Source organism: Salvelinus alpinus, chromosome 5 (assembly GCF_045679555.1).
Source record: "Salvelinus alpinus chromosome 5, SLU_Salpinus.1, whole genome shotgun sequence".
Lineage (NCBI taxonomy): Eukaryota > Metazoa > Chordata > Actinopteri > Salmoniformes > Salmonidae > Salvelinus > Salvelinus alpinus.
The window spans coordinates 51,576,718-51,592,145 of record NC_092090.1 but is presented as its reverse complement, the minus strand read 5'-3'; the positions used below and the strand labels follow the sequence as shown (position 1 = coordinate 51,592,145).

The window sequence follows — 15,428 nt, the reverse complement described above, 5'->3', positions numbered from 1 at the left end:
GTGTTGATCATCTGAAAATACTCTGGATACATTCAGTAACATAAGAAAATTGTGGGTTTGGGTGAGAAGACTAACTGGTGTCTCCAAGTGGCCAGACACCTCTCCAAAGTGTGCACAGTTCCTAAGTAATTTCAAGGCACTCTTTCAAGGCACTCTCCTAGCTGTGCCGTTGAGGAACTAGAGCAAGCACATTTGTAGTTGCTTTGTTTGGAACACAACCCTGCAACCCTGCCATCACACAATTATTGTTATTGTTTACGCAATCCCAAAAACGGACCATTATAAATCGCAATCTGGGTCAGGTGGGCATCAGCGGGCAGGCTGTGTGAAGGCAAAACTTCTGAAAGGGTGGCGTATAGGACTATCACGGGAGAGAACAGAGGCAGCTGCTGTCTGTGTTGTGCTTTTCCTCCAAGTTGTAAAAACCTGAACCAAATTATGAAAACAGCTGCCAAACGATTGAAAACCGAAATTCTGGCGTTTTTTTCTGAGTAAAGCCAGTGTGTCTATGAAAGAGGATGACTAAACACGTCAGCTACTACAGCGACTGAAATGACTGCAACACTTAAAGAGCTGCAGTTAGTTTCAGAATAGGTGGCAAGGAATAAGTTAGTCCTAAATATTTCAAAAACTAAAAGCATTGTATTTGGCACAAATCATTCACTAAACCCTAAATCTCAACTAAATCTTGTAATGAACCATGTGGAAATTAAGCAAGTTGTGGTGACTAAACTGCTTGGAGTAACCCTGGATTGTAAAACTATCATGGTCAAAACATATTGATCCAACAGTAGCTAAGATAGGTTGAAGTCTCTCCATAATAAATCACTGCTCTGCCTTCTTAACAGCACTATAAACAAGGCAGGTCCTACATGCCCTAGTTTTGTCGCACCTGGACTAGTTTTCAGTCATGTGGTCAGGTGCCACAAAGAGGGACTTAGGAAAATTGCAATTGACTCAGAACAGGGCAGCACGGCTGGCCCTTAAATTTACACTGAGAGCAAACATTAATAATATGCATGTCAATCTCTCCTGGCTCAAAGTGGAGGAGAGATTGACTTCATCACTACTTGTATTCGTGAGAGGTTGAATGCACCGAGCTGTCTGTTTTAGCTACTGGCACAACACCAAAAGAAAGATGCCCAGGGTCCCTGCTCATCTGCGTGAACGTGCCTTAGGCATGCTGCAAGGAGGCATGAGGACTGCAGATGTGGCCAGGGCAATAAATTGCTATGTCCGTACTGTGAGACGCCAAAAACAGCGCTACAGGGAGACAAGACGGACAGCTGATCATCCTCGCATTGGCAGACCACGTGTAACAACACCTGCACAGGATTGGTACATCCGAAAATCACACCTGCGGGACAGGTACAGGATGGCAACAACTGCCGAGTTACACCAGGAACGCACAATCACTCCATCAGTGCTCAGACTGTCCGCAATAGGCTGAGAGAGGCTGGACTGAGTGCTTGTAGGCCTGTTGTAAGGCAGGTCCTCACCAAACATCACCGGCAACAACGTCGCTTATGGGCACAAACCCACCATCGCTGGACCAGACAGGACTGGCAAAAAGTGCTCTTAAAAAGTGCTCTTCACTGACGAGTCGCGGTTTTGTCTCACCAGGGGTGATGACCGGATTCGCGTTTATTGTCGAAGGAATGAGTGTTACATCAAGGCCTGTACTCTGGAGAGGGATCGATTTGGAGGTTGAGGGTCCGACATGGTCTGGGCCGGTGTGTCACAGCATCATCGGACTGAGCTTGTTGTCATTGCAGGCAATCTCAACGCTGTGCGTTACAGGGAAGACATCCTCCTCCCTCATGTGGTACCCTTCCTGCAGGCTCATCCTGACATGACCCTCCAGCATGACAATGCCATCAGCCATACTGCTCGTTCTCTGCGTGATTTCCTGCAAGACAGAAATGTCAGTGTTCTGCCTTAGCCAGCGAAGAGCCCAGATCTCAATCCCATTGAGCATGTCTGGGACCTGTTGGATCGGAGGGTGAGGGCGAGGGCCATTACCCCCAGAAATGTCCGGGAACTTGCAGGTGCCTTGGTGGAAGAGTGGGGTAACATCTCGCAGCAAGAACTGGCATATCTGGTGCAGTCCATGAGGAGGAGATGCACTGCAGTACGTAATGCAGCTGGTGGCCACACCAGATACTGACTGTTACTTTTGATTTTGACCCCCCCCCTTGGTTCAGGGACACATTATTCAATTTATGTTAGTCACATCTCTGTGGAACTTGTTCAGTTTATATCTCAGTTGTTGAATCTTGTTATGTTCATACAAATATTTACACATGTTAAGTTTGCTGAAAATAAATGCCATTGACAGTGAGAGGACGTTTCTTTTTTTGCTGAGTTCATGTACATATGGATTTAGTGTTGTAGATATGTGGTAGTAGAGTTGGAGCCTGAGGGCACACAATGTGTTGTGAATGTATTGTAATGTTTTTAAAATTGTATAACTGCCTTAATTTTGCTGGACCCCAGGAAGAGTTGCTGCTCCCTTGGGATCCATAATAAATACACATTTGAAAGCTTGTTCTATTGCCAACATGACTAGGTAAGTTATAAAATAAAATCTTAGTGTCAGGTTTTCACTGCACAATTCAGAGAAACGGATCGTCATTTTGGTGCGCATAGAAAGGAGTCATGTGTGCATTCAGGTGCGTGTTCCGAGGCAAATTTTCTTCATAAGACAAACATAGTTCAGAACAACCCAGAGTATGACGCCATGTCATCTAGTAATTGTACATCAAACAAAGTGATCATAAACATTGACTGCATATGAGTTTTATGATATGGAAATGTGAAGTGCAAATTTGGACTCACGGGTGTTTGGCTTGCTTGTATGACATCAAAGTGGTATTAATTATAATCCTCAACGTGTCATCTTTCAAAATAACGGAACAAAAATATAATTGCAACATCCCTCTTAGTGAGCATTTCTCCTTTGCCAAGATAATCAATCCACCTGACAGGTGTGGCATATCAAGAAGCTGATTAAACAACATGAAAATTACACAGGTGCAGGTTGTGCTGGGGACAATAAAAGGCCACTCCAAAATGTGCAGTTTTGATGTCTCAAGTTTTGAGATAGCGTGCAACTAGCATGATTACTGCAGGAATGAGCTGTTGCAAGAGAATTAAATGTTAATTTCTCTACCATAAGCCCCCTCCAACGTCATTTTAGATAATTTGGCAGTACATCCAACCTGCCTCACAATCGCAGACCACGTGTAACCACACCAGCCCAGGACCTTAACATCTGACTTCTTCACCTGCGGGATCATCTGAGACCAGCCACCCGGACAGCTGATAAAACTGTGGCTTTGCACAACTGAAGAGTTTCTGCACAAACTGTCAGAAACCGTCTTAGGGAAGCCCATCTGCGTGCTCGTCATCCTCACCAGGGTCTTGACCTGACTGCAGTTTGGCATTGTAAACGACTTCAGCGGGAAAATGCTCACCTTCGATGGCCACTGGCACGCTGGAGAAGTGTGCTCTTCATGGATGAATCCCGGATTTAAATGTACTGAGCAGATGACATGTATGGAGTTGTGTGGGGGAGTATTTTCTGATGTCAACGTTGTGAACAGAGTGCCCCATGTTGGCAGTGGGGTTATGGTATGGGCAGGCATCAGCTACGGACAACGAACACATTTTATTGATGGCAATTTGAATGCAGACACCGTGACGAGATCCTGAGGCCCATTGTCGTGGCATTCATCCGCCACCATCACCTCATGTTTCAGCATGATAATGCACGGCCCAATGTCACAAGTATCTGTACACAATTCTTAGAAGCTGAAAACGTCCCAGTTCTTCAATGGCCTGCATACTCACCAGACATGTCACTCATTGAGCATGTTTGGGATGCTCTGAATCGCTGTGTACAACTGCTTGTTCCAGTTCCCGCCAATATCCAGCTACTTTGTACAGCCATTGAAGAGGAGTATGACACCATTCCACAGGCCACAATCAACAGTCTGATCAACTCTATGCGAAGGAGATGTGCCATGCTAAATTATACAAATGGTGGTCACACCAGATACTGATTGGTTTTCTGATCCACGCCCCTACCTTTAAAGATATCTGTGATGCATATCTGTATTCCCAGTCATTTAAATCCATATATTAGGGCCTAATGAATTCATTTCAATTGACTGATTTCCCTATACTGTATGAACTGTACCAGTAAAATCTTTGAATTTGTTGCATGTTGCGTTTATATTTTTGTTCAGTGTACATCGAGTCCTCTTAATTTACAGCATTTCCCTCACTCGGACAACAAAAATGTTTTAATAGTTGCCCAATTAGCAGGAGGGAAGGGGGCTACTTCTTGTCGCGTGTGGTGCTCAAGTTCAAAACAGCTGTCAGTCAAAACCCATACAGCTTGAGCTCTGTCATAATTTATAGCATGTTACTGTATAGCCACTGCGTTCCAATTTAGGCGCTTATCAGTGCCCAAACCTGCCATTTTAAACCTGTATACAGGTGTGAGTATAAAGGGCTAATCTTGCAGCTATCCCTTTAAGACTAGATTCTCCGTGGCTGGGTTAAATATAGGCACTGTACCCCCTGTAGCACAGGTGTGAACAAACATACATGCACACACAGCTATGTCTGACTGACACCATGTCCCTCTTCATGCCAACACTATGCACTGGTCATAAAACGAACGAAATTCGGCATCAAAATCACAGAGAGACAAACTAACAAGGGTCTGGGCACCTAGAGGTCTCAGTCTCAGTTAACATTTCATTCCAATGAAATACGCAGGGACACAATCATTTTTCTTATCATTTAAATAAATCATTGAAAGTGTGTTCAGTACAAAAAGTCACAAGGAACCACATAAAGAAAATATTACCAATAAAAGTAGCTATACTCACGTCGAGGTGAGAGTAGATTGTCGCACTGGTCTGTCTAGCAGTTAACTGATCACATATGAGTGACTGTCAATGTTTAGAAGAACAAAACTAGTCGCTGAATCAGACACAGCATTGACCTGAATCCAATCATAGGAAAAGAAAGGGTTTGAACAGAAATGTCTTAGAATTCCCCCAATATAATTAACTAATTTGAAAAATACAAAAAGCTTCCCAGCAAACCGGGAACATTCCCAGAACATTAGTTAAGATTCCCATTAACTTCTAGTTAAGATTTTATATAACATTAGGATGATAACATGTTTTTTGTTGATGTTGAATTTAAAAAAAATTAAATGTCCTTAGAATGTTCTGCATAACAGCTGTAACATCCACCACAGAACATTCTTCAAACATTCTCATTAGGTTTCCAGGTAATAACAATGTAAAAGTAATGTTTTTAGAACATACTGCTGCAACAAAATGTGAGAGCAATAGAAATGGTTCTGAGGAAACATTACAGGAACATTCTCTTAATGTTGATGGCGATGTAATTAAAAACACCCATAGCAACATGCAGGGAATATTCCCACAATGCTCTCATAATGTTTTCGTGTGACGTTATGCCATGATTGTTCCAATAATGCTCGCTAAACATTCTTCAGCGGTCATGTCTGGGTTCAATTAAATTGGTTATGAGAGAATATTACTAGAACATTTCCCTAACATTAATGGAGATGTCATCCGAGACGCCTATCCAGGTATAGAATCATAATTTGACCAGTTTCTCACAGCAGGAAAATAATCCTGCAACAACAGGAAATGTGAATTACTATGTGGATTATAATTAATGGTACATTTTGTATAGGTTGATACATTTTTCGTTTGGGCAAAAAAAAGTCTGACATTTTAAAGTGGAAATTACAAACTTTAGAAGCATTTTATTAACCTTAAATGCAATAAAAGTTTAAATTTCCTATGGTGCAGGAAAAAATAGGCTAGTCTGTTGCGCCACCAGGATCCTAATGTTTCCAGTGGATTTCCCTTTGTATTGAAATACTTTAATTATGATCCAAACTATGGTCATATGTCTTCGTACATACAGTACCAGTCAAAAGTTTGGACACACCTACTCATTCAAGGGTTTTTCTTTATTTTTACTATTATCTACATTGTAGAATAATAGTGAAGACATCAAAACTATGAAATAACACATATGGAATCATGTAGTAACCCCCCAAAAATTAATTTTTTTTAAATATTTGAGATTCTTCAAAGTAGCCACCCTTTGCCTTGATGACAGCTTTCCAAACTCTTGGCATTCTCTCAACCAGCTTCATGAGGTAGTCACCTGGAATGCATTTCAATTAACAGGTCTGCCTTGTTAAGTTAAATTGTGGAATTTCTTTCCTTAATAACCTCTTTGGGCTAGGGGGCAGTATTTTCATGTTCGCGTAAAAAGCGTGCACAGAGTAAACTGCCTGCTACTCAGGCCCAGAAGCTAGGATATGCATATTATTTGCATAGATTTGGATAGAAAACTCCCTGAAGTTTCTAAAACTGTTTAAATGATGTCTGTGAGTATAACAAAACTCATATGGCAGGCAAAAACCTGAGAAACATCCAACCAGGAAGTGGGAAATCTGAGGTTTGTAGTTTTTCAAGTGATTGCCTATCCAATTCCAGTGTAAATGGGGTCAGATGGCACTTCATAAGGCTTCCACTAGATGTCAACAGTCTTTAGAAAGTTGTTTCAGGCTTCTATTGTGAAAGGGGAGAGAATAAGACCACTCACAGTAAGTGGCTCAAGCCTTTAGTTGTTTATCGCGCGCGGCCGTGAGCGCGAGCTCCGTTCCCTTTCCTTTCTAATGACAACGGAAATGTCCGGTTGGAATATTATTAAAGATTTATGATAAAAACATCCTAAAGATTGATTATATACATCGTTTGACATGTTTCTACAAACTGTAATGGAACTTTTTTGACTTTTCGTCTGGACATAGTGCCCGCGCTTTGTGCATTTGGATTAGTGAACTAAACGTGCAAACAAAAAGGAGGTATTTGGACATAAAGATTAACTTTATCAAACAAAACGAACATTTATTGTGGAACTGGGATTCCTGGGAGTGCATTCCGATGAAGATCATCAAAGGTAAGTGAATATTTATAACGCTATTTTTGACTTTTGTTGACACCACAACTTGGCGGGTATCTGTATGGCTTGTTTTGTGGCTGAGCGCTGTACTCAGATTATCGCATGGTGTGCTTTCGCCGTAAAGCTTTTTTGAAATCTGACACAGCACTTGCATGAAGGAGAAGTTTATCTTTAATCCTATATATAACACTTGTATCTTTTATCAAAGTTTATGATGTGGCTCTCTGCCAATTCACCGGATGTTTTGGAGGCAAAACATTACTTAACATAACGCGCCAATGTAAACTGAGATTTTTGGATATAAATATGAACTTTATCGAACAAAACATACATGTATTGTGTAACATGAAGTCCTATGAGTGCCATCTGATGAAGATCATCAAAGGTTAGTGATTAATTTTATCTCTATTTCTGCTTTTTGTGACTCCTCTCTTGAAAATGGCTGTATGTTTTTTGTGACTAGGCGCTGACCTAACATAATCGCATGGTGTGCTTTCGCTGTAAAGCCTTTTTGAAATCTGACATGATGGCTAGATTAACAAGAAGTTAAGCTTTAATTTGGTGTATTGCACTTGTGAATGTATGAAAGTTAAATATTTCTAATATTTTTGGGGGAATTTCGCGCTCTGCCATTTCACCGGATGTTGTCGAGGGGTTCCGCTAGCGGAACATCTAGCCGTAACAGTTAATGCGTTTGAGCCAATCAGTTGTGTTGTAACAAGGTAGTGTTGGTATACAGAAAATAGCCCTATTTGGTAAAAGACCCGGTCCATATTATGGCAAGAACAGCTCAAATAAGCAAAGCGAAACGACAGTCTATCATTACTTTAAGACATGAAGGTCAGTCAATCTGGAAAATTTCAAGAACTTTGAAAGTTTCTTCAAGTGCAGTCACAAAAACCATCAAGCGCTATAATGAAACTGGCTCTCATGAGGAACGCCACAGGAAAGGAAGACCCAGTTCATTAGAGTTAGCAGCCTCAGATTGCAGCCCAAATAAATGCTTCACAGAGTTCAAGTAACAGACACATCTCAACATCAACTGTTCAGAGAAGACTGCGTGAATCAGGCTTTCATGTTCGAATTGCTGCAAAGAAACCACTACTAAAGGACACCAATAAGAAGAAGAGACTTGCATGGGCCAAGAGACACGAGCAATGGACATTAGACCGGTGGAAATCTGTCTTTTGGTCTGATGAGTCCAAATTTGAGATCTTTGGTTCCAACCGCCGTGTTTTTGTGAGACGCACAGAGTAAGTGATCGGATGATCTCCGCATATGTGGTTCCCACCTTGAAGCATGGAGGAGGGGGTGTGATGATGTGGGGCTGCTTTTAAAATTTTTATTTAACCTTTATTTAACTAGGCAAGTCAATCAAGAACATATTCTTATTTACAATGACGGCCTACCAAAAGGCAAATGGCCTCCTGCGGGGACGGGGGCTGGGATTTTAAAACACACATCCATCAACATTAGCAGAATGCTCCTGTAATGTTTCATGGTGACACTGTCAGTGATTTATTTAGAATTCAAGGCACACTTAACCAGCATGGCTACCACAGCATTCTGCAGCGATACGCCATCTCATCTGGTTTGCGCTTAGTGGGACTATCATTTTTTTCCTAACAGGACAATGACCCAACACACCTCCAGGCTGTGTAGGAGCTATTTGACCAAGAAGGAAAGTGATGGAGTACTGCATCAGATGACCTGGCCTCCACAATCACCTGACCTCAACCCAATTGAGATGGTTTGGGGTGAGTTGGACCGCAGAGTGAAGGAAAAGCAGTCAACAAGTGCTCAGCAAATGTGTGAACTCCTTCAAGATGGTTGGAAAAGCATTCCAGGTGAAGCTGGTTGAGAGAATGCCAAGTGTGCAAAGCTGTTATCAAGGCAAAGGGTGGCTAATTTGAAGAATCTTAAATATATAAAATGATTTAACACTTTTTTGGTTACTATATGAATTAGTATGTGTTATTTCATAGTTTTGATGTCTTCACTATTATCCTACAATGTAGAAAATAGTAAAACTAAAGAAAAACTCTTGAATGAGTAGGTGTCCAAACTTTTGACAGGTACTGTATGCAAAGATAAAGACCACAATCTGGAAGTCATAGTAAAGGTGTAAATTGCTTTAAATGTATGTTAGTCCCTTCCCAATGGCGCTATGGATTAATTCCAGGGATAACGCTCCCAGGTCCGATCCCCGCTCGAGACTATGGCAGAACTGTTTGTACAATAAATTGTCATGTAATTACAATTAATTGCCAGATGTGTTTCTAAATTGATTGTTGTACAATTAACTTTGTCAACAGTAAGAGAACACTAACACATGAAAGAAACCTCCATGGACTGTTCAAAACTGAATTTGATCATTCTGGGAACATAGAAATAACATTCAATGAACATTGAGGGAACGTTTTGTGCACCCTGATATAAACATTGTAAGAATGTCATCTCAAATGGACAGATTTTCTGTTTTGGGAACCCATCTTGTCATATCCCGCAATGTTCCGACAACCTAAAGAAATGTTTTAAGAACTTTTAAATAACATAAGAAATGTGTTCTGGGAACGTTCTTGCAAACTAATAGAAACATTGTATAATCATCTGGACAGGTTTTGTGTTTTGGGAACACATCTTTTGTGATGTCCCCACAATGTTCCCACCAGACTGTTCCCACATTCTGGGAACCTTTAAAGAACAGACTAAATGTGTTTTGCGAATGTTCTTGCAATGTCAGGTGAATGTTTTATACAAACATTGTATAATCATCAGCACAACGGGACAGTTTTTGTATTATGAGAACATTTACCGCAACCTAATGAATGTTCTGGGAACTTTCACAGAACCAACTTTGGTTTGCTGGGTGCTCATACATGCCGTCATAGCCTAGAATCCCAAATGGATTTCTTAGTTGTTATTCACACAAAAGCACTTCTGCAGACACTACCTCTACCTATTGTCATAGAGACAACAGAATAATGACAGCAGAATGACAATGTTCCATGATAATAACATTCTAATATGCATTCTACCTAGGATTGGTACTTCGCCCCACAACATTGTCAATGTCATCGATAATCATAGATAAGCTGGAAACATACGGGTGCTGAGGAGCTAATATTAGAGAGCTGACTGGAGGTTCTGAGATGTGTTCTTGACCAAGGGTTTGACCTTTGATCTTGGGAGGACAGGTCCCCCATGGTATGTAAAGAGCAGAGGAAGTAGAACACAGTTCAAGGAGAACCTTCGGACAGATCATTACAGATCCATGTGCAAGGGCAGACACAGAGGAGAGAAAGAGATGGAGATGAAAAGAGAGTGGGGTGAAGAAGGGGATATTATTATAGCTATGTTTTCTGTCAGGGTCTGCTCTTATCTAAGGGGAAAATTCAGACCAGAGTTACACGCGCGTACATTTTCTGTCTAAGCGTATTCTGACCTTGAACTTAAGCTTGGGGGAAATGCCAGTGCCAGTTTGGGGTGCAGATCAAATAAATTATATGATAAGAGCTATTGACAAGAGCTAGGTAATCCGTTTGGATAAGGGGATTGTAAATATAGGCTAAATAACAATTGTTTTAGATCTACTTTACCTTATGTTCGCTGGAGATGAATGGAAGGAAACTGAAAAACATATTAACATGACAGGTAGGCCTATTTATGCCCCTTTCCCACAGTGAAGTATGAAATGCTGTGCCATTATGCAGAATTTTAATTGTATGGCTTTATAACTTGCAGGGATTAAATTAATAGCCTATGTTAAATATTATTCGGCAACTGTGGGTAGCGACCATAACAACCACATATATTTAACTCCCAATTTAAACTTTATTTCTTTCCACTGTAAGGGCGTCCTTGTGGTTGTGGCTGCGGGTCAAATAATAGTGGATACTATTTAATGAAGGCCAAATACAATTTGTAGTAAAAATAAATAATTATGGACTTCAAACTGTGTCTTTGAACTTGATGCATGCCGCAAGACTTGTACTTGTCATCAAACAGTTCCATGATCAATGCGGGCAATTAGGGTATATTTATTATATGATACTGTTGTATTCTACATATTATAATTATTTTGTAGGCTACATTACTTCCAACGTTACCATTGCTGATCTGAATGTGGCAGCTTTCACAATGAATCAAACCACCTTTCTTTATTTGCGAGTAAAGGCAAAAATGTTCCATTAAGTAGGATTCATGATTATTCCCTAAACATAAATGTGTAAATCTACCCATGGGTTCTGAAATTGAGGCAAATATGTATATGTTTTAATGGCTTCTATTTTCTGAACGCATTCGCCATAGTCTACATTCAAGTCTTGTGCCGATCAAATTCAAATTAAAGGTACACCATATTTAAAGAGATTGCTTTAGAGAAATGAACAGATTAACGATACTAAACAAAAATATAAACGCAACATGTAAAGTTTTGGTCCCATGTTTTATGAGCTTAAATAAAAGATCACAGACATTTTCCATACACACAAAAACCTTATTTCTCTCAATTTTTGTGCACAAATTTGTTTACATCCCTCTTAGTGAGCCTTACTCCTTTGCCAAAATAATCCATCCACCTGAAAGGTGTCGCATATCAATAAGATAATTAAACAGCACGATCATTACACAGGTGCATAAAAGGCCACTCTAAAATGTACAGTTTTGTCACACAACACAATGCCACAGATGTCTCAAGTTTTGAGAGAGTGTGCAATTGGCATGCTGACAGCAGGAATGTCCACCAGAGCTGTTGACAGAGAATGAAATGTTAATTTTTCTACCATAATCCGCCTCCAACACAGTTTTAGAGAATTTGGCAGTATGTCCAACCGGCCTCACAACCGCAGACAACGTGTAACCATGCCAGCCCAGGACCTCCACATTCGGCTTCTTCAGCTGAGGGATCGTCTGAGACCAGCCAAGCCAGCTGATGAAATTGAGGATTATTTCTGTCTGTAATAAAGCCCTTTTGTGGGGAAAAACTCATTTTGATTGGCTGGGCCTGGCTCCCAAGTGGGTGGGCCTATGCCCTCCCAGGCCCACCCGTGGCTGCGCCCCTGTCCAGTCATGTGAAATCCATAGATTAGGGCCAAATTAATTAATTTATATTGACTGATTTCTTTTAAATGAACTAACTCAGTAAAATTGTTGAAATTGAGGTATGTTGCATTTATATTTTTATTCAGTATAACTGAACAAAAACTCCCTGATCAAATTGGTATGTTTTCTGGGGTTGAATTCCATTTATTTAGTGCGCGCAAGGGAACCCCACCCCCCCCGAACCTCGTTACATGCCTGAAGTCTGAATACCAACTACTGAGAAGTGCGTAGGAAAGGCATGCCTAAGAAAGGCGTACAATTACTAAGTCTGAATCGGCCCCTATGCGAGGCAGCAGCAATACTTCAGACCACACACACACTTTAGCAGCAATCTCATGTATCCTCTTCAAATATCAGAGGTTATGCTTTCTTTTATTTCTCTTCTGTGTCCATAATATTGGCAGGTGAGTCAGGAGAACGTGAAGAGTCTGAATGATAGGGCTCCTTGCATGCTGAGGAGGGAGACGGAGACTGTACAACCCAGCAGAAAGGCCCAGGACAGACCAGGCAGATTTCCTCTGTACAGCTGAGTCACTCACAGTTCCTCCTCCTCATCTCTGGATGGTGTTTCTGATTGGGAGGATGAAGTTGAGATCCTTTCTCAGCTGGAGCATCTGCCACGACTAGAGAGAGTGAGAGGGGTGGGGTTAGATTTGGGATGCCCCATGCTCTCAAATAAAAATGGTGGATTTACAATGTGGAAGGAAAACAACCACAGTGAAACGTTCCCTAAGTCTACCTCAGCGAACTGTGCTTTGATGGCATCAAACTTGACCTTCTCATGGACTGCCCTGGCTGTGTTGGTGCCATCAAATGGCTCTGAGAGAGCAACAATGGAGAGACAACATGTCAGTTGGGACAGATGCCACATTAAAACATTGACACTGATTTAGCAAGAACCAGATGTATTGCACAATCATGTTTTGTAGCATAGGTCTCTAGCCCCTAGGTGTCAATATAAGAAGATGATCTAAAAGGGGAGACATTACATCATGGTAATAACAGTTTTTACACAGTCACTACACAACTGTGTAGGAGGCAGCTCGGCGTCAGTGTCATGGTTAGAAGTGATTGACTAGTCAGGTCTGGTCTGGCCTACCTTCCACACAGATGAACTTGTCTCTCCACTCTAGACTATTTGACTTGGGCAAAGCCTTAGCCTCTCGCACCGAGATCACCTGTTTATCCCACCTGAAACAGAGGAGAGGGAGAGTGTTGTGAGCATGAGTAGACATCTGTGTGTGTGTGTGTGTTCTGTATGGCATGGTATGATATTGTAGGCATAGCTCAGTCAGAGTTTCTCGGAGCGTCCAGCAACGCTGCCAAAAGGTTGAAGGTCAGTTTACACCTGTTGCAGTCCCTCAGACAGCAACATGACACCAGAGGGAGAGGGGGAGTGGGAGGAGAGAGGAGAGTACATACCAGCTGTGACAGCAGTAAATGACGATAGTTGCTGATCGGAACTCCATATTCCGTGAGTAACAAACGTAATTTGACATTATTAAGCTTGAAAAGATGGTGAACGGCAGGTTGAATGGCTGCTTCCTGGGCTTAAAGGAGATTCACCATATCAACATCTACTGTAAGGCCACATTCTGGTTCAGATGAGCACAAACTGTGATTATATGCAGATGTTGTGTTATGGTATGCGAGTGATCCAATAAATTCTATTCTGGCCATGTTCAAATGTTTAACACTAGAACCGCCATAGGCCAACGGCCACTGACGTTTGATTTTATAAGTAAAAAAAAGGTGGCCCCCCAAAAAAGCAGTGCCCTGCTCCTTCCCTTACTTTTCCTAAATGTTTGTATTTTACATTGTGATTTCAAAATTCCGTCAAATAAGCAAACAGAAAAGTATTTAGAGCCTTTTTACCAGTTTCTTCCCACACCTATTCCCAACTTAACCCGCCAAGACAATGTGCTGTAGGACATTGGTACCCAGCCAGGCGCTAATGCGTCTCTCTTTCTCTCCTCACTGAATGAATGACAAAGGGGCGATAATTGTGCATCTTACTTCACAATTGAATTAGGATGAAGAGGTTGATTTAATTCAGAAAGACAATAGTGCAATGATGAGGTTGTGTATTTATCAGCAGCAAATAACTTGACTGCGCCTTGCAGGTTGATTGACGTTTTAATTTGTAAAAAAATAAGCCGTTACGGGACTGTTTTATTTACTGTAACTCTACTACTAATCAAATGTATTGTAAGGAAAACTAAAACATGATATGTGTTGCAGTAGGCCTTTCGAATAATGCTAAACATATCCTTGACTCTATCTAGGTTGATGAGCGGGAAACAAACGATGCCAGTCAGCCTGCACAGCCGGCCCATAGAAATAACACCATAAACTATACCGATACTAATTTCACACATAAGAATTAGCCAATAGACGAGATTAAATCATTTGATGAGCGACAATTCTTAGGCCCATCAGTTATCAAATTGTATCTCGAAAAGATGGGTGCACCTTGTAATTGACAGATGCAGGGAAAGGAGCATTACTTTATCAAATCCTCCTTCAGAGTCACATGCAGGTAAAACATTTAGATTTCTATATAGTATCAGAAAGTGCATATTCTGCAGATTCTATGACACTTACATTTGTCAAATAGTGCAGCTCTGTTTCCAAATTTCACTTTTTCCAAGAATATCCGTGCTGTCATTGCAGTCAGCACTGGCTACTAAGCAAAAACTAGTAACATAATAAACTTAAAATATGCTATTCTGTCATCAATGGATGAATGGGCGATAGAAACCAGATGGAAACTGATAATGGTGCATGTGACTTTAATGAAGCGAATGATGAGGTGTAATAGTGTAATGATGATGAAGAATTGTTGGCGGTCTATTTTATTACAAAAGGCTGGAAATTGTATATAATTTCACCTCGGAGAGTCAAATCAGACACTGAATACAACACACAATGTGTGTAGCGCACATTGGAAAGACGAACCAAACGAATGGACGCACTGACAGCATTGCAAATGCTGCAGAATTTAGATGAGTTGGAGTCGGACGGAGGATCGGATATTGAGCTTGACGTTGCAGATGAAGAGTCTTCGTCTGATTCCCGATGTTGACTTCGAGTCTCCGCCTCTGATGCCTGAGCCTTGCCGCAGAGAAACAGAGCCGACAGATGGCAATTCCAACTGCTACGGTGAGACAGGAGTCTTGGAGGGAAGGCACGGTTTATGTGACAAGTGACGACTTTGTGACATGTAGATGTTGAAAATAATGCAGCAGATCAGAGATCGTACTGCCGCTCATGCGCACAGAAAAGGAAATAGT

The 15,428-nt window shown here is 41.2% G+C and overlaps 1 protein-coding gene across 1 annotated transcript in view; it reads right to left on the bottom strand.

Annotated features, from left to right (window-relative positions):
• Positions 1-11,460: 11,460 nt before the first annotated feature.
• Positions 11,461-15,428, bottom strand: part of tent2 (terminal nucleotidyltransferase 2) — a 37,526-nt gene continuing 33,558 nt past the window's right edge. Inside the window, exons 13-15 of the mRNA XM_071400082.1 lie at positions 13,235-13,326; positions 12,875-12,954; positions 11,461-12,758 (exon numbers count right to left, since the gene is read on the bottom strand). Coding sequence (XP_071256183.1) covers positions 12,687-12,758; positions 12,875-12,954; positions 13,235-13,326 — 244 coding nt within the window. The 3' untranslated portion in view covers positions 11,461-12,686. The remainder of the gene's footprint in view (positions 12,759-12,874; positions 12,955-13,234; positions 13,327-15,428) is intronic.